Here is a 20,212-nt window from a genome sequence, read left to right on the forward strand (position 1 = left end):
CACAGGCTGGGGTGCATGATGGCACAGGCTGGGGCACTGGCAGGAGCACATAATGGCACAGGCTGGAGCACATGATGGCACTGGCTGGAGTACCGGCAGGAGCACATCATGGCACAGGCTGGAATAAAGGCAGGAGCACATGATGGCACTGGCTGGAGTACAGGCAGGAGCACGTGATGGCACAGCCTGGGGAACTGGCAGGAGCACATAATGGCAGAGGCTGGAGCACAAGATGGCACTGGCTGGAGTGCAGGCAGGAGCACATGATGGCACAGGCTGGAGTACAGGCAGGAGCACATGATGACACAGACAGGAGCACATGATGACACAGACAGGAGCACATGATGACACATACAGGAGACATGATGGCACAGGCTGGAGCATAAGATGGCACAGGCAGGAGAACATGATGGCATAGGCTAGGGCACATGATGGCACAGGCTGGAGCACATGATGGCACAGGCAGGAGCACATAATGGCACAGGCTGGAGTACCGGCAGGAGCACATCATGGCACAGGCTGGAATAAAGGCAGGAGCACATGATGGCACTGGCTGGAGTACAGGCAGGAGCACGTGATGGCACAGCCTGGGGCACTGGCAGGAGCACATAATGGCAGAGGCTGGAGCACATGATGGCACTGGCTGGAGTGCAGGCAGGAGCACATGATGGCACAGGCTGGAGTACAGGCAGGAGCACATGATGACACAGACAGGAGCACATGATGACACATACAGGAGACATGATGGCACAGGCTGGAGCATAAGATGGCACAGGCAGGAGAACATGATGGCACAGGCTAGGGCACATGATGGCACAGGCAGGAGCACATAATGGCACAGGCTGGGGTACATGATGGCACAGGCTGGAGCACATGATGGCACAGGCAGGAGCACATAATGGCACAGGCTGGAGCACATGATGGCACAGGCTGGGGCACATGATGGTACAAGCAGGAACACAATGGCACAGGCTGGAGCACATGATGGCACAGGCTGGGGCACATAATGGCACAGGCTGGAGCACAAGCTGGCACAGGCAGGAGCACATAATGGCACAAGCAGGAGCACATAATGGCACAAGCTAGGGACCATGATGGCACAGGCAGGAGCACATGATGGCACAGGCTGGAGCACATGATAGGGGACAGGCTGGGGCACAGGCAGGAGCACATGATGGGGGGACAGGCTGGGGCACAGGCAGGAGCACATGATGGGGAGACAGGCTGGGGCACAGGCAGAAGCACATGATGACACAGGAAGGAGCACATGATGGCACAGGCTGGAGCACAATATGGCACAGGCAGGAGCACATGATGGGGGGACAGGCTGGAGTACATGATGGGGGGACACATTGGAGCACAAGCCGGCACAGGCAGGAGCACATGATGGGGGGACAGGCTGGGGCACATGATGGCACAGGCAGGAGCACATGATGGGGAGACAGGCTGGGGCACAAGATGGCACAGGCAGGAGCACATGATGGCACACGCTGGGGCACATGATGACACAGACAGGAGCACATGATGGCACACATGATGGCAAAGGCTGGAGCACAAGATGGCACAGGCAGGAGAACATGATGGCGCAGGCTGGGGCACATGATGGGGGGACAGGCTGGAGCACAAGAATGCACAGGCAGGAGCACATGATGGCACACGCTGGGGCACATAATGGCACAGGCTGGGGTACATGATGGCACACGCTGGGGCACATGATGACACAGACAGGAGCACATGATGGCGCACATGATGGCAAAGGCTGGAGCACAAGATGGCACAGGCAGGAGCACATGATGGCGCAGGCTGGGGCACATGATGGGGGGACAGGCTGGGGCACAGGCTGGAGCACAAGAATGCACAGGCAGGAGCACATGATGGCACACGCTGGGGCACATAATGGCACAGGCTGGGGTACATGATGGCACAGGCAGAAGGACATGATGGGGGGACAGGCTGGAGCACAAGCCGGCACAGGCAGAAGCACATGATGGGGGGACAGGCTGGGGCACATGATGGCACAGGCTGGAGCACAAGATGGCACAGGCAGGAGCAAATGATTGCGCAAGCTGGAGAACAAGATGACACAGACAGGAGCACATGATGACACATACAGGAGACATGATGGCACAGGCTAGGGCACATGATGGCACAGGCAGGAGCACATAACGGCACAGGCTGGGGTACATGATGGCACAGGCTGTGTCACATAATGGCACAGGCTGTGTCACATAATGGCACAGGCAGGCACCATCATCCTGCCCGTGCCCTGCGCTCTCATGCTGGATCGCTGCATGTGACTGGCACAGCCTGTGACTGACGAGCAGGAGCCGCCGTGGGCACCATACCGGGGCGCCTGGCCAGCCCCTTCCCTCTGGCACAGGATGAGCGCCCCTCCTCCCGTCGGCATGCGCCCCTCCTCCCGTCGGCATGCGCCCCTCCTCCCGTCGGCATGCGCCCCTCCTCCCGTCGGCATGCGCCCCTCCTCCCGTCGGCATGCGCCCCCTCCTCCGGGTGTGACTCCGCCCCAGCCCCTCCCTCCGCTGTCCGCCTATCCCCTGCACTCTCCGCCCCGCCGCCTCTTCCTCTCTGTAACTGAAGCAAACTCCTATAGAGGAGCAGCGGCAGACACAGCGCAGCCCGAGAGCCGGCGATAGGGACGTGTACACACGGGAGAACGGCATTGTGCTGACAGGGAAGCGGGGAGAGGCGGGAGCTGAGCGGCTGGAGGAGGCGGCGGCGGAGAGCAGACAGCAGCCCGGCCACGGAGCGCCACAGCTGAGGGGAGACCAGTGCCCTCCCTGCTGTCCCTGGACGCAGCCTGCCGGGGAGACCGTACCGCCGCGACCACCCGGAGGGGAGAGCTCCTGTCCCCCTCGTTCATGTGATCGCCGTTCATGTGTGTGGACACCCGGGGGCGGAAGAAGGAACGTGCGGCTTGTGGTCGGGGCTCCGGTGAAGTTTCGGCAGCCTCGCTCGTCCTCTCCTCGCCAGCGGCCACTTCTTGTTCCTAGTGCCCCGCTCTCCGGAGACATTGGATAATGGTGGGGGAAATGGAAACAAAGGAGAAGCCCAAGCCGACCCCCGACTATCTGATGCAGCTCATGAACGACAAGAAGCTGATGAGCAGCCTGCCCAACTTCTGCGGGATATTTAACCACCTGGAGCGGCTCCTGGATGAAGGTACCGGCGGCGCACACGGGCACACGGCTCCGCTAGAGAGCAACTTCTCTCCCAACTTGTAGCCGCAGCTTCTCCGGACTCCGGCTCCCCCCGGGCACTGCCTGCCAATGTGCCGCCATGTGACCTGCTGGAATGTGGCGGATCTGGTGCTCGCCAAGCTTGTGGAGGGAGGGGGTCTCCACTGGTGGCTGGGTATACTGTGCGGGGGGCTCCCACCAGTAGTGGCCTGTGTATACATGTGCGCGGGGGGGCTCCCATCAGTAGTGGCCTGTGTATACATGTGTGCGGGGGGCTCCCACCAGTAGTGGCCTGTGTATACATGTGTGCGGGGGGCTCCCATCAGTAGTGGCCTGTATATACATGTGTGGGGGCTACTATCAGTAGTGGCCTGTATATACATGTGTGTGGGGGCTACTATCAGTAGTGGCCTGTATATACATGTGTGTGGGGGGCTACCATCAGTAGTGGCCTGTATATACATGTGTGCGGGGGGCTCCCATCAGTAGTGGCCTGTGTATACATGTGTGCGGGGGGCTCCCATCAGTAGTGGCCTGTATATACATGTGTGCGGGGGGCTCCCATCAGTAGTGGCCTGTGTATACATGTGTGCGGGGGGCTCCCACCAGTAGTGGCCTGTATATACATGTGTGCGGGGGGCTCCCATCAGTAGTGGCCTGTGTATACATGTGTGCGGGGGGCTCCCATCAGTAGTGGCCTGTATATACATGTGTGCGGGGGGCTCCCATCAGTAGTGGCCTGTATATACACGTGTGCGGGGGGCTCCCATCAGTAGTGGCCTGTATATACATGTGTGGGGGCTACTATCAGTAGTGGCCTGTATATACATGTGTGCGGGGGGCTCCCATCAGTAGTGGCCTGTGTATACATGTGCGCGGGGGGGCTCCCATCAGTAGTGGCCTGTGTATACATGTGTGCGGGGGGCTCCCACCAGTAGTGGCCTGTGTATACACGTGTGCGGGGGGCTCCCATCAGTAGTGGCCTGTATATACATGTGTGTGTGGGGGCTACTATCAGTAGTGGCCTGTATATACATGTGCGCGGGGGGCTCCCACCAGTAGTGGCCTGTGTATACATGTGTGCGGGGGGCTCCCACCAGTAGTGGCCTGTGTATACATGTGTGCGGGGGGCTCCCACCAGTAGTGGCCTGTGTATACATGTGCGCGGGGGGGCTCCCATCAGTAGTGGCCTGTGTATACATGTGTGCGGGGGGCTCCCATCAGTAGTGGCCTGTATATACATGTGTGTGGGGGCTACTATCAGTAGTGGCCTGTATATACATGTGTGCGGGGGGCCCCCATCAGTAGTGGCCTGTATATACATGTGTGCGGGGGGCTCCCATCAGTAGTGGCCTGTATATACACATGTGCGGGGTGCTACCATCAGTAGTGGCCTGTGTATACATGTGTGCGGGGGGCTCCCATCAGTAGTGGCCTGTATATACACATGTGCGGGGGCTCCCATCAGTAGTGGCCTGTATATACACGTGTGCGGGGGGCTCCCATCAGTAGTGGCCTGTATATACACGTGCGGGGCGCTACCATCAGTAGTGGCCTGTGTATACATGTGTGCGGGGGGCTACCATCAGTAGTGGCCTGTATATACATGTGTGCGGGGTGCTACCATCAGTAGTGGCCTGTATATAGATGTATGTGGGGCTACTATCAGTAGTGGCCTGTATGTAGATGTGTGTGTGTGTGGGGGGGGGGGCGGCTACCATCGGTAGTGGCCTGTATATACATGTGTGCGGGGCGCTACCATCGGTAGTGGCCTGTATATACATGTGTGCGGGGTGCTACCATCAGTAGTGGCCTGTGTATACATGTGTGCGGGGCGCTACCATCGGTAGTGGCCTGTTTATACATGTGTGCGGGGGGCTACCAACAGTAGTAACCTGAATACACATGTCATGGGGCTTCCCACAGTTGTGGCCTATATATATGAGGTTGGGGGGGGGGGGCTACCTACAGTAGTGGCCTGTATATAGATGCCTGTGGGGGGCTACCATCAGTAATAACCCAAATGCATGTGTGTAATGGGGCTATCTACAGTTGTGGCCTATATATAGATGTGTGTGGGGGCTACATACAGTAGTGGTCTGTATATGGATGTGTGGGGGGGTACCTACAGTACTGGCCTGTATATAGATGTGTGTGTGGGCTGCATACAGTAGTGGCCTGTATATGATGTGTGTGTGTGTGTGTGTGGTGGGCTACCTACAGTAGTGGCCTGTATATAGATGTGTGTGTAGGGGCTACATATAGTAGTGGGGCCTGTATATGGATGTGGGGGGGGGGCTACCTACAGTAGTGGCCTGTATATAGATGTGTGTGGGGGGGTACCTACAGTAGTGGCCTGTATATAGATGTGTGGGGGGGCTACCTACAGTAGTGGCCTGTATATAGATGTGTGTGGGGGGGCTGCATACAGTAGTGGCCTGTATATAGATGTGTGTGTGGGGGCTACATACAGTAGTGGTCTGTATATGGATGTGTCTGTGGGGCTGCCTACAGTAGTGGCCTGTATATAGATGTTTCATGTGGATACTTACAGTAGTGGCCTGTATATAGTTATAGGGCTGCTTAGAGTAGTGACCTGTTTATAGATGTCATGTGGATACTTACAGTAGTGGCCTGTATATAGATGTTCTATGGGGCTGCCTACAGTAGTGACTCCAGTATAGATGTACGGGGCTACTTACAGTAGTCCTGTATATAGATGTGTGTGGAGGCCTACCTATAGTAGGACCCTGTATATAGGTGTGTATGTGTGGGGGTGGGTGCTACCTTCAGTAATGACCTGTGTATAGATGTGTGTGTGTGTGGGGGGGTACCTACAGTAGTGGCCTGTATATGGATGTGTGGGGGGTACCTACAGTAGTGGCCTGTATATAGATGTGTGGAGGGCTACCTACAGTAGTGGCCTGTGTGTGTGGGTGGGCTACATACAGTAGTGGCCTATATATAGATGGATGTGTGTGTGTGGGGGGCTACATACAGTAGTGGCCTGTATATAGATGTGTGTGTGTGGTACCTACAGTAGTGGCCTGTATAAGATGTGTGTTGGGGGCTACTTACAATACAGGCCAGTATATAGATGTGTATGTGGGGCTGCCTACAGTAGTGGCCTGTTTATAGATGTGTCATGTGGATACTTACAGTAGTGGCCTGTATATAGATGTTCTATGGGGCTGCCTACAGTAGTGGCCTGTATGTACATGTATGAGGGCTACCTACAATAGAGACGTATGGGTGCTGCCTACAGTAGTGACTCCAGTATAGATGTGCGGGGGCTACTTACAGTAGTCCTGTATATAGATGTGTGTGGAGGCCTACCTATAGTAGGACCCTGTATATAGGTGTGTATGTGTGGGGGTGGGTGCTACCTTCAGTAATGACCTGTATATAGATGTGTGTGACGGGGCTGCCTACAGTAGGGCCCTGTATGTAGAAGTGTGTGTGGCTGCTTACAGTGGTTTCTGTACTTAGAGCGATGTGTATGGGGGTGGATTGTAAATAGATATAGATGTGTGGGGGAGATGGAGTGGACTATAGGCGGATATAGATGTGTGTTGGGGTATGTGCACACTTTGCGGATTGGCCTGCGGAATTTTCCGCACAGAATCTGCACCTCATGGCAGAAAACGCAGCCCAAAATGCTTGCAGATTTAAGGCGGAATTGATGCGGATTTCTTGCGGATTGTCATGCGTTTTTTGATGTGCGGATTTGCCTTACTCAATGTATAGCCAATGGGTGCAGAAACGCTGCGTTTCAACTCAAAGAATTGACATGCTGCGGGACAAAAAAAAACGTAGCGAATCCGCGTTGATTTTTCTGCAGCATGTGCACAGCAATTCTCAAATTCCCATTGACTATCATTGTTACTGCACTACACTGCGGATTTTATGCATTCCGCACGTCTAAAAACGCTACGCATCCGCATCAAAATCTGCAGTGTGTGCACACAGCCATAGTGGGCCATCTACAGTAGTGGCTGAATAGTGTGTGTGGGGCTGTCTACAGTTGTGGCCTGTATGGATGTGGGCAGGGGAATCTATACAATAGTGGTCTGTGTATGAATGTGGGAGACTTCTATACGAGCGGCCTGTTCATACATGGAGAAGTACTCTGTACAATGTGACCGGTGTATAGATGGAGGGGTGAGGTTACTCTGCACTGTGGCCCTTACATACATGGCGGAATGAAGGAATAGGGGACAGTAAATAGAGGGGTGAGGGTATTCCCTACAGTGGCCTGTAAAGGCTATGTGCACACGTTGCGGATTAGGCTTAGGAATTTCTGGTGCGGATTCTGTCTCTCCTGGCAGAAAACGCACCTGCGGTTTTTTGTGCGGTTCCGCAGCGTTTTTGCTGCGGTTTTCTTGCGGATTTGCTGCGTTTTTTACCCCTGCGGTTTTCTATAATGGAATGGGTACAAAAACGCTGCAGATTCACAAAAAAGAAGTGACATGCTACTTCTTTTAAACCGCAGCGTTTCCGCAGCGGATTTTCCACAAAGTGTGCACAGCATTTTTTTTTTCTCATTGATTTACATTGTACTGTAAATCAATTGCAGATCTGCGGCGTTTCTGCACTGCAAAAAACACTGCGGATCCGCAGAGAATCCGCAACGTGTGCACATACCCAAATAGACGGAGGGGTGAGAGTACTATGTATAGTGTGACCTGTATATAGATGTAGGGGTTGTGGTCAGGCTCGGACTGGCCCATAGGGTAACGGGAATCCCCAGTAGGCTCATGTGCAGATCTGGGCCTCCATCCCCACTATATGGGCATTATTTGGCATAATTCAATTGATTCACTCAGTACATAAAAAAGCAGCATTTCATCATTCATTATCCAAACTACCCAGTTTATTGTTATATAGAGATATAGGTAAATTTGTGAACAAGGGTCGTGTAATATTTGTATGCAGGTGAAAAGTGGGCCCCCACAGTCAATGTTGCTGGTGGGCCCTTAGCACCCCAGTCCGACACTGGTTGTGGTCCTCTATACATTGGCCTGCAAGTAGATGGGGGCTTGAGGTTACGCTGTACATTCCTCTTTAGGGGTGAGGGTCCTCTATACAGTGTCCTATAATTAGATGGTGGGGTGAGAGTACTCTGTATAGTGTGGCCTGTATATAGATGTAGGTGTTGCGGTCCTCTATATAGTGGCCTGTAAATAAATCGAGGGGTAAATGTACTCTGTACAATGGCCTGTAAATAGATGGAGTGGTAGTTTTTCTGTCCCATGGCCTACAATTAGATGGAGGGGTAAAGGTACTCTGCACAGTGGCCGCCTGTAAGTAGGTGAAGACGTTGAGTTATTCTGTACATTGGCCTACAAATAAATGGAGATGTGAAAGTACTCTATACAGTGGCCTGTAATTAGACGGTGGAATGAAGGTACTCAGTACATTTTCCTATATAGTTGTAGGGGTGATGGTAATGTGTCCAGTGTCCAGTAAATACATGGCGAAGTGAGTGTACTCTGCACCGTGGCCTGTATATGGATGGATAGGTGAGGATGTTCTGTACATTGACCTGTATATAGATGTAGGGGTGGGACTGGTACTCTGTACAGTAAATACATGGAGGAGTGAGGGTATGCTGCACCGTGGCCTGTATATGGATGGATAGGTGAGGATGTTCTGTACATTGGCCTGTATATAGATGTAGGGGTGGGACTGGTACTCTGTACAGTAAATACATGGAGGAGTGAGGGTATGCTGCACTGTGGCCTGTATATGGATGGATAGGTGAGGATGTTCTGTACATTGGCCTGTATATAGATGTAGGGGTGGGACTGGTACTCTGTACAGTAAATGCATGGAGGAGTGAGGGTATGCTGCACCGTGGCCTGTATATGGATGGATAGGTGAGGATGTTCTGTACATTGGCCTGTATATAGATGTAGGGGTGGGACTGGTACTCTGTACAGTAAATGCATGGAGGAGTGAGGGTATGCTGCACCGTGGCCTGTATATGGATGGATAGGTGAGGATGTTCTGTACATTGACCTGTATATAGATGTAGGGGTGGGACTGGTACTCTGTACAGTAAATGCATGGAGGAGTGAGGGTATGCTGCACTGTGGCCTGTATATGGATGGATAGGTGAGGATGTTCTGTACATTGGCCTGTATATAGATGTAGGGGTGGGACTGGTACTCTGTACAGTAAATGCATGGAGGAGTGAGGGTATGCTGCACCGTGGCCTGTATATGGATGGATAGGTGAGGATGTTCTGTACATTGACCTGTATATAGATGTAGGGGTGGGACTGGTACTCTGTACAGTAAATGCATGGAGGAGTGAGGGTATGCTGCACCGTGGCCTGTATATGGATGGATAGGTGAGGATGTTCTGTACATTGACCTGTATATAGATGTAGGGGTGGGACTGGTACTCTGTACAGTAAATGCATGGAGGAGTGAGGGTATGCTGCACTGTGGCCTGTATATGGATGGATAGGTGAGGATGTTCTGTACATTGACCTGTATATAGATGTAGGGGTGGGACTGGTACTCTGTACAGTAAATGCATGGAGGAGTGAGGGTATGCTGCACTGTGGCCTGTATATGGATGGATAGGTGAGGATGTTCTGTACATTGACCTGTATATAGATGTAGGGGTGGGACTGGTACTCTGTACAGTAAATGCATGGAGGAGTGAGGGTATGCTGCACCGTGGCCTGTATATGGATGGATAGGTGAGGATGTTCTGTACATTGACCTGTATATAGATGTAGGGGTGGGACTGGTACTCTGTACAGTAAATGCATGGAGGAGTGAGGGTATGCTGCACTGTGGCCTGTATATGGATGGATAGGTGAGGATGTTCTGTACATTGACCTGTATATAGATGTAGGGGTGGGACTGGTACTCTGTACAGTAAATGCATGGAGGAGTGAGGGTATGCTGCACCGTGGCCTGTATATGGATGGATAGGTGAGGATGTTCTGTACATTGGCCTGTATATAGATGTAGGGGTGGGACTGGTACTCTGTACAGTAAATGCATGGAGGAGTGAGGGTATGCTGCACCGTGGCCTGTATATGGATGGATAGGTGAGGATGTTCTGTACATTGACCTGTATATAGATGTAGGGGTGGGACTGGTACTCTGTACAGTAAATACATGGAGGAGTGAGGGTATGCTGCACTGTGGCCTGTATATGGATGGATAGGTGAGGATGTTCTGTACATTGACCTGTATATAGATGTAGGGGTGGGACTGGTACTCTGTACAGTAAATGCATGGAGGAGTGAGGGTATGCTGCACCGTGGCCTGTATATGGATGGATAGGTGAGGATGTTCTGTACATTGACCTGTATATAGATGTAGGGGTGGGACTGGTACTCTGTACAGTAAATACATGGAGGAGTGAGGGTATGCTGCACTGTGGCCTGTATAGAGATGGAGGGGTGAGGGGGGTTCTCTGCTCTGTACGGGTGGCCTGTATAGAGATGGAGGGGGGTACTGTTCTCTGTATGGGTGGCCTGTATATAGATGGAGGGGTGAGGGGGTACTCTGCTCTGTTCGCGGGTGGCCTGTTTTTCGATAAGTGTAGAGCTGAGTGGTGGAAGGTCAGTGCTGGGGCTGCCTGGTATTACATGTCAGGGCTATATCTATTCCCAGGATGAGCTCACAGTGCCAGGAATCTCTTAATCCAGTATAATTTACAAATAACCCAGTGCAGGATTGTACCCATATCTGAGCTCTAGATGCCATAGTCTAGGCACATTGCATTGCTGGAAGATGGGGTGGAGGCTAACTATAGCTGTCCTTTTGTCTGCTGTACATCCATTTGCTGCCCTTAGTTGGCACCAGGGCATGAGGCACATTAATACTGGAGTATGATGGTTAGTATGTGTGGTGGGATAGAGGACGATTCCGGTTCTTTGACTACATCTAGAAAGCAGTAGCAATGTGCGCTGGTGGATTTTCTTCTGTTGTGCTCTCAGATGATGTTAGGAGATAGAGGAGAAGTGTGCCTGTCCGTGAGAGCACATAGAGCTAGAACATCCTGCTCTTTGTCGGTTGTAAGTCTGTGGATGTGACGAGGCGCTGTGTAGTGGGAGCACTGTGCATTTCCACTTTCCTCTTTACTCCTTTTCCTGTTTAGCTGTGATCCATAAACGGTCGTCCCTTTAAGCAGAGCTGTCCTGTTCCCAGTAGATAGAGGGTGCAAATAGCGCCGTTCAGGGGTCACTGGCTATAACTGCAAGGCTAGGAACTAGAGGTTGGGCAGGCCCAGGATTCCTTTACCCAGCCTATCCTTTATTTCCCTTTCTTTATATTAATTGCCTTCTCTCCCCCTTATCTTCTGAGCAGGGGGCGGTCACTTTGTAGCTTTTGCAGCTGTTGGTCAAGCAAATGCCAATGTGTAAATATTTGTCCTGCAAACATTGCAGCAGACCTTTCATGTCAGTGCCTCATGGACCCTGGAATAAAGAGCTGGCCGGCCATTTGTTTTCTCTGTAAATTATAAATGCTGTAAACCAAATGAGCAGCTCCCTCCATCATGACATCAATGCTTTTTATAAGGAAGTAGACATGGCCTGCGGAGGAATTCCCTCCTGTAAGTCTTTCCGGTGATGCTGCTATGCTAGGCTTTGTATTGGTGAAACCGGGCGAGTGTTGTGAGTAAACAGAACATATTGGGCTGTGTGGGCAGCGGACCCCATATGGTGTGCTGGTAGACATAGGAGGAACTGTTAATCAGTGTGTGACCATGGCTCGGAAATGAGATTGTAACTAGAATGTGCCCTGGTTACACGTGTTAGTCACTGGGCCTGTACAAAGCGGCAGATGGCGAGTACTTGGACCCCTTAATGTAACGATCTTCCCCTATGTTATGTGCCATAACGACATTAGGGCCGGGAACATGACAAGCTGCAGTGCTGTGCTGCTCTTTGCCAGGTTTCTGCGTGTTAAAATATTATTTTCTTTGCTTGTAGAACCTTTTGTACCACCATAGGGTAGTCTGCAGGTTTAGTAAATGCCGTATACCTACTGTACACCTAGTAACTGTTTCCCAGTTGGGGTCTGCTGTTGCCTCCAGCTGCTGTAACCTGATGCTTCAGGCTCAGTCTGATTAAAGGGCTTGGTTGTTCTTCCTGTTTTTGCGCATTTGGCCTGTGCAGGCCGGAGGAATCTATGTGTAAAAGGAGGAGGGGACCTAAAACTTCCAGGAATGTGCAACAATAACACACCGGAGGCAGGAAAAGGCCCTGCGTGGAACTGAGCTTTATTTAATAGCTGTGGGTTGTAAACCGCTAAGGGGCGCCGGTACGTTCTCTACTAGTTCACATCAATGTGATTTTTGTTTTCAGAAAAGACACTGATTGACTGTATCTTCATACAAAGACACATTATGCTGGGCGATTTTCTTTCCCTGCAGTGGTTTAGAGCGCCACTGGCGTGACTCCCAGCTAATGACACTTAAATTTACCGAGCTAAAATATTTGTGTATACAGTATATTAATACCAGTTTATGCAATAATAAGTTATACCGTTTTGCATCACTATTATTAAAAAGTCATGTTACTGCATCTAAATTGTTCTAAAAAAAAACCCTCATAGAAGAAATAGCCCTTAAAGAAGCCCAGAGCCATGGATTGCCGCTGAGTGTTCAAAGGCTTTAAACGTTCATTTCATCTTGGAATCAAAATGATAAAACAAACAAAAAACAACAACACAGCCTTGTTCCTCTGCCTGGTGAATTATTCAGGGACGGAGCAGCCTCTAAACGAATCACTCTGGAGAATTCGCTTTACCCAGTTTTCAGGGGTTTTTTTGTTCTGAGAGGATTTGAAGCTTACAGCGCACCAAAAGTAAAGGCAGTGACATTTTATGAAGATCATGAAACTGTGACATGTCTGGCAGGGCAGTGCAAGCCGGGAAGTCCTGTGCTGCCACCAACACTGAGATTTACGTCTTCACTAAAATGGCTCTAAATTTATTTTTTAAATGCCAAGAAATGAATCCTCTTTCTTAAGATTGTGCACCATGTATTTTATAACTATACACAAATGCATAAAATATCTGTGTATGTGCGTGTACCTCCACCAATGTATGAATATACTTATACAGTTGCTCTTCCCCAAATTAAGAAATATTGACGTTGTGGTGCAGTCGACAAAATTGTTGCTGCCAATACTTTGCATGTTTTGCTGATATATATTTTTGCAATTCAGAATAATTATAGGTAGCGACATTGTCGATCGCACCACAATTTCACCGTTTCTTACTTTGGAAAAAGTATGAATGGCACCATATACTGTAATGAGTACGTGAAAACCACAGATAGAACATGTATGTGGAAAAGCAGATGTCAGAATGGTCCCATATGTAGGCCCAGCCTGTGTAACTTACCAGCTTGTGCTAATATTTGTCCCTCTTCACTAGATTGGGTTTCTGGAACGTAAGCCACAAGAATAATACAAATTCTATAAGATGTAGAATCATTGATGTATGTGACTCGGAAATGGGGGGAAAAAAAACCCCTAAAAATGCAATGTGTTCTGTGGGGGGTTAGCACAGGGCAGGATCCATTTATCCATTTCTTCTATTTGGTAAAGTGCAACTAAAGCAGTGACTATGGACACAGCAGCTGTTCTCCTGCAGAAATGGCTGATAACAGAGAACAACAACGTGCAATGGGCTGCACATACAAATAAAGTTCCAGTGCTGTCCTCCACATAGGAATGAATGAAGTGCTTCCTTTTATTTATTTTTTTCTGAGATGATTGAGGTTCTAGCGTTTGGAAGGATTTCTGGCTGCAGACTTGATGTAATGCAGATTATATATTGGGCCTTTCCTATAAAACGATTGGCCAATATGAAGCGGTGAAATGGTGTTGACGCCATATTTAACCTTTACTACGCTGGCTTTGGTTATTGTAGAGGTTTCGGATAACTAAGCCACGGGCATAATATTTCATTTCGGGCCCACCCTTCTCTGGAATAAGCTGTGCCTATTGGGAAGTATTTAATGACTGGCATTTGTAATTTAGAGGAGCACATTTCAGCCCATGAGTTGGTGTGAATAATACCCACCAGAAAACATGTTAAGCGATCCAGTCACGAGAGGATTGGCATTTTCTCCTACACTGATAGGCATGTAGAAAGAAGAAGAAAATCTTTGTCCCTTTGTACCCGCTTGCTCAGGAGAGAGCTCATGAAATAAGTGGCTGTCTTATGCTAATGTCTCCATTGAGCTCTGGCTATGAGCTTCCCAGCACTGCGTTCTTTTGTAAGGGCCACTTCCCCCTGCTTACACGGAGGATTTCCCAGCTCTCGCCATAGCACTGTAAGGGTATGTGCACAAAATGTCTTTTTCAGGCAGATTACTATGCCTGGAACCCACCTGAAAAAGTGCTAGTAAAATGCCAAAAAGGGTCTTTTAACTGCTTCAGACCTCAAGTCGTCAATCAACTAAAAGAAGTAACCAGGCTGCATTCTTCAGACAGCTTCTGCTTGGAAGACAATGTGGAATTTAAAAAAAAAAAAAAAAAAAAAGCTGGCGGCAAAGATGCTGCAATAGTCAGAAAAGCCACTTCAAGTAAAACCAGAGGTGGCACACATAGCAGGCAGATGGCGCTCTGCGGAAATTGGCTTCTGCGACTCTTCATTCACCTCTTACTCCCGCTGCTGTCTGCGTGTCTGATGAAGGTCCACCTTGTAGGACCGAAACGTCATCACTTTGGATTCCTGAAAATATGTACAAATTAGAGGAGTGCCAAGTTGTTATGTTTCCTTAGGAGGTAAAACCCTACCCACACATGCACCATATATCCGAACTTCTGCAATAGAAAAGCCAGCAACATAAAAGCATAGCTTAGGGTGGGGTTCAGTTTGGTTTACGGGACAGATGTCCGCCTGTAACAAGTGCCGATAGGCCAAATAGTCAATGGGTGCTTGTTGAAAGCCTTTTGTCCATGAACAGATGCAAAGATCATTAATGGATTGGTCCCCACACAGTTCACATATTGTTGCCATCATCTCCGTGGCTAACATTTGGAGATGTTCTGCAGACAACTATAATCTTACCCGTCCCGATCTGGGTCACCTTGTCGCGGTGGGATGGCTTTTATGCTGTTTTTGATCAGTAACCGTATTACTAAGAACGCGGTGTTTAAATGCACTTTAGCTTTTTACTTATTTATTTACAGCAGGGTTTTTGCTCATTTTGTTTCTTGTAGGTTTTGTATAATCTTTTTTACATGCATGAACGACCCAACTAGTTACCGAATTAGCATTTTGCGGATTGCTGCCCTGTTGACATTGACTAAAGCTTCTGAACAAACTTTCATCCGAACTTTCGTTTTATCGTCCTATGTAAAGGGCCTTTACCTGGAGGCTTTTCAGGCTGGCGCCCACATTGTAGCGGACGCTGCGCTGAGGTGCGGCTTTATGGGGCTCGATGCACCGCCATCCAGAAGTCCACATGAGATGTAGGCAGCACTTCAGGTGAATGTATTAACCCCACACAAGGACTCTGCTCAATGATATGAGAAATGCTTTATAAACCCTGGACTCCCATTATATAGTATGTAGCTGAGAAAAAAGTAAAAACCTAAACCCAGCAGTTGTACAATTTGCATCATAACTAAGTGCGCCTTATACTAATGGTGTAAGTCCGGGATTCTCCACTATGTGCTGATCTATGGCTCTTGTGTTGGCAGGTAGATTAGTTTTCTTCTGGTTTCACCAGGGCTAGTGAATTGTAGCAGCTAATAAGTAGTTCTGGCACCCTAGGCACTGTTCCCACTTCCTAAGCATTTGACCTGGCCAAAGGTATGTTTCTGGAAGGCAGTGTTTGGTTTTGGGCTGTAACAGTCCACGTGACATGGTTCCGATTTCACATTTTGCTCCATTGGATAATATGACCGCTCCAGAGATACATAGTCCAATTTGGGGCAATTTGAAAGGATCCTAGTATAAAGAGACCATGACCGCACCACTACCGCCCTGTGTGAATGACTAGGCTCTTGTCGTCTTCGTCTGCTTTTTGTTCATTATGTAAAGGAATCTTCCAAACAGACAGCGGAGGAACCAGGAAGCAGAATCTGTTTTATCAGCTGCGAGCAAACCTACAGGAAGGGGGTCTGTTCCTGCTCTTGGTGTATGGTGTTTCCTAGTATTGTTTTCTAAGGGATATGGCGGAGCATAAGGTATATGTATTGTTTTCCCAACACCAGGCAGATGAGTTATTGTTTGCTTCGTATGGTGGCAATATTTAGATCTGCACGTGTTTGCAGTGTTATAATGTGCACTGACAGGCGGGAGGCTCACTATTCCAGCTTTCTCTGCATACTCATTACATTTTTCTGCTTTTGTTGCAAAATGGTAGCAAAACCAAACTGTAATATACAAAATCCTTCTTTATTTAGATCCGTAAATGTCCTTGTCCCTATCGTATGGTAGGAGCACACTTTCCAAAGTACGGCTGTGCTTTCATGCTACACTTGCGTGCTTGGACAGGTCTTTGTCCGTTTGGTTAAGCCCTTTATATGACTGTTGCGTCTCATTTTGTACAGATCAGTAATTGGGCCTGTAGGCTTCGCTCATCTACGTCACGAGCTCCATTAGAAACCTTTTTTTTTCTTTTTTTCTCCAGTATATTGACGTAAATGCCATCTCGTGCTGTTGATTGTCACGTGACAGATTCTTCCTCTACCATAAATTCTGTTCCTATAGCAAAAAAAGTAATTCCTAACACAGATGTGACTAAAGCCTTGATGTGCCCACATCTGCTTCCAATTTCAGATGGAGGCTCATGAAAAAGGACAGTTACTTGGTTGAAAATCCTCCATTAAATGCTGTATGTATCAGGGCTGTGGAGTTGGTAAGCCAAACCTCCCGACTCCTCAATTTCCCCGACAGACTCCACAGCACTGGTCACTACTGACCTTGTACATAAAGTGCTGCAGATTCATCTCCGCTAAAAGCCCAGATCCTTGGATCAGGAATAGGACATTTCATAACTTTCCCAAATTCTTAGGAAAACCTTTACAGCACATCCTGCACTGACCTACTGAATCAAATTTATGATATATTTTAGGAGTCGGTCCATTTTATGCCAACACAAAAATGGACTCTGACTCCACAGCCCTGGTATGTATGGAGCGGTTTGCCATATCCTAGTAGGCGAGTACAGCGGTGTGCATGCTGATGAGAGCACTGTACTGCGATCAGCCTTGTCTGGCTCCACTATGGCTACGTGCACGTTGGACTATGACATTTTGTTAATCACAAACAACAAACTGAGAAGACTAGGAAAGATGGAGAATATCATAGAGGTTTAAGCTGCCTACCAACAAACTAATGCCTAAGGGGTTTGTCATCGGGAGGAGGAAACTTTTACCTGCGCACCCTCCCTATAGAAATAATTTGTGCATCTTTTTAAGCATGAAGTGCCTGTTACGAGCCATGTTACAGCACGTGAGGCTTTCGTCACCCCTCTAGCCTATATGTATCCATGTGAAGTCGCTGTCGGGATAAGCCATGCCACACTAAGCCCTGGTCGCTGTATGTTAGGGTCACACTTTGCCATGCCTTACTGTGCGGTCTACGATGTGTGATGGGCAGTGAAGGTGCCGTCCTACATCCACCTGAATGTGCACCCCAGTCCCATCGCAATGCTGTAGTATAGTCTGATTGTTTTAATGTGTCAGGTTCTCTTTACCTTTTTTTTTCTGACTATCATTAAAAATCTAAGTGTGCTTGATAATATTTGCTTGTGGTTCTCTTGAGGGAAACCACACGTTTTGTTTCTGTGCCTGTGACTTCACATAGCCGAAATATTTGCCTACATGACATTAAACGATTTGGTAACTCATTGGCTTTATAAAGGTACTGGAACATAACCTGAATTCTCCATACATGTGCACACAAAGTTGGATGGTGACAGAAGAGGTTATCGGTGGGAGTAGAGGATCTGCCTTCAAAAAATCTAACCTGTCCAGTCCTTCTCTCCACTACTGACTGTGTTTTGGGGGTTTTCAGTGTATTAATTTACCCTTTGGAGTTTTGGCAAAATTTTACTTAATTTTAGGGAGAACATAAAGGCTCTGGACATTTTATCTTCTAGTATACGTGTGATTTATTGGTTTAGATATATTCACCGTTTACTGATTATGCTGCTACCCAGCAATAGATGGCACCAGTATATTAAATCGACATATCACTGCAGATACAAGATATAATGCTGATATATAGTTGTAGAAGTCAGGATTCCTCATACTAGAGTTATTGTGCCCGTTATTGTGCCCTTTAGTGTGAACGGCCTTGAATATGGGACACAATGTAAGCACACATTATGATGTGCTACATGTGTATGGGGATGTGATGAAGCCTATCCCTCCTTTGTCCTCCTGCATTGTTTTCCTTCCTTCCTCCCAGTGTCTTCTAGTCCTTGAATGTACCGTAATAATGACTGTTTTGTCCATCGCATTGGTGAATGTGTCCTGATTAGGCATGTCGCTCTAGTGGGAGTATGCATGCCCCCACCATTGACAGGAGGCGCTGCTCTTATGCGAAGCGCTGCCACTTCCTGAAACCACCGGCTTATTGAACGAAACAGGAGGCTGCTACGCGGAGCTTCAGGTGGATGAACGGCGTTGGTACACCAGGTCAAGAAGTGATCTGGAAATAGTCTGCAGCTGGTTACATTTCGATATATATATATATTTTTTGGTGTGTTCTGTAATAAACTAGTATGGAAGTCTAAGGTATAGCTCCTATTTACCTTATTGCACTATGTGTTCAATTAATAGATAATTTGTATTTTAGATTAATTTCTTTTTGACCACAGCGCTGTTCGTCAATCCAAAAGGTTAATAAGGGTACCGTCACACAGTGCAATTTTGATCGCTACAATGGCACGATTCGTGACGTTCCAGCGATGCATTTACGATATCGTTGTGTCTGACATGCTACTGCGATCCGGATCCCCGCTGAGAATCGTACGTCGTAGCAGATCGTTTGAAACTTTCTTTCGTCGTCTAGTGTCCCGCTGTGGCGGCATGATTGCATTGTGTGACACAGGTTGTATACGATGTGCGCACAGTAACCAATGGCTTCTACATCGCAAATACGTCATGAAATTATCGCTCCAGCGCCGTGTATTGCAACCTGTGACCGCAGTATACGACGCTGGAGCGATACTTATACGACGCTGCAACGTCATGAAAATGGCACTGTGTGACGGTACCCTATACCTGAAGCCTGAATATTTAAGATAGTGAGCTTTTGTCTTTCTTAGATTATTGGTGTTCATAATTATTGGGCAACTATTAGTATGCAGAACTACGTAATTGCGTGAACAATGTAAATTTTCCCATATCAATTGTTTCTTTTCTTCTGTTAAAGTGAGACTAATACCCAAACAACTCAAAATTTCTGACAATTCAAATTTAGTGACCAATACAGTCACCCTTCTTTTCAATAGTAATCATAATCCATAAATGGAGTCATCCCGTTTCTTAATCTGTTGACTTTTTGAGCAGCTTGAACCACCACCTTAGAGACACTGTTCAGGAAGGTGTACTGTTTTTTCACTTTAAGTCCACTACAGGGAGGCTACAGTTCTGGAATATGACAGCAGTGGTGGCTTCCGAAACGCTTCACGCCATAACTATTACGTATAATAATCTAGAGTATAGTTCCTATGGACCTTACTGTGGTGATCTAGGGTGTAGTTTGGATGGACCTTACTGTAGTGCTCTAGGGTGTAGTTTGAATGGACTTGCACTCAGTAATCCAACAGAATAACATTCCTATCTAGTTAGCGCTATGTACATATTCCTTCTCACCTCCCCAGTAAACATGATTTGCATGCATAAAGAGTTAAAGCTGTTGCATCGTTATTTTCCCTGTGAGAATGGTCCAGAATCACATTTGGTGTTTTTTTGCATTTACCGCTACTATTTCTAATCAGGCCTTACTATTCAAGTGAGACTTCTAGGGAACCGAAGGACAGCACCAGAGCTATTTAGATAATGGGGT

The 20,212-nt window shown here is 48.4% G+C and overlaps 1 protein-coding gene across 11 annotated transcripts in view; it reads left to right on the forward strand.

The window, feature by feature from the left end:
- The first annotated feature begins 2,588 nt into the window (after window positions 1–2,588).
- Window positions 2,589–20,212, forward strand: part of QKI (QKI, KH domain containing RNA binding) — a 185,123-nt gene continuing 167,499 nt past the window's right edge. For 6 of the 11 annotated variants that reach the window (XR_013221757.1, XM_077289160.1, XM_077289161.1 and 3 more), the window contains exon 1: window positions 2,610–3,180. Coding sequence is in view for 10 of the 11 variants with exons in the window: in XM_077289160.1 (XP_077145275.1) it covers window positions 3,039–3,180 (142 nt within the window). In the remaining variant the exon portion in view is untranslated. Of the gene's footprint in view, window positions 3,181–20,212 lie in introns of all 11 variants that reach the window. The other 5 variants (XM_077289163.1, XM_077289164.1, XM_077289167.1 and 2 more) reach the window with 1 other exon arrangement.

The sequence above is a fragment of the Ranitomeya variabilis genome, chromosome 2 (genome assembly GCF_051348905.1).
Source record: "Ranitomeya variabilis isolate aRanVar5 chromosome 2, aRanVar5.hap1, whole genome shotgun sequence".
Taxonomy (NCBI): domain Eukaryota; kingdom Metazoa; phylum Chordata; class Amphibia; order Anura; family Dendrobatidae; genus Ranitomeya; species Ranitomeya variabilis.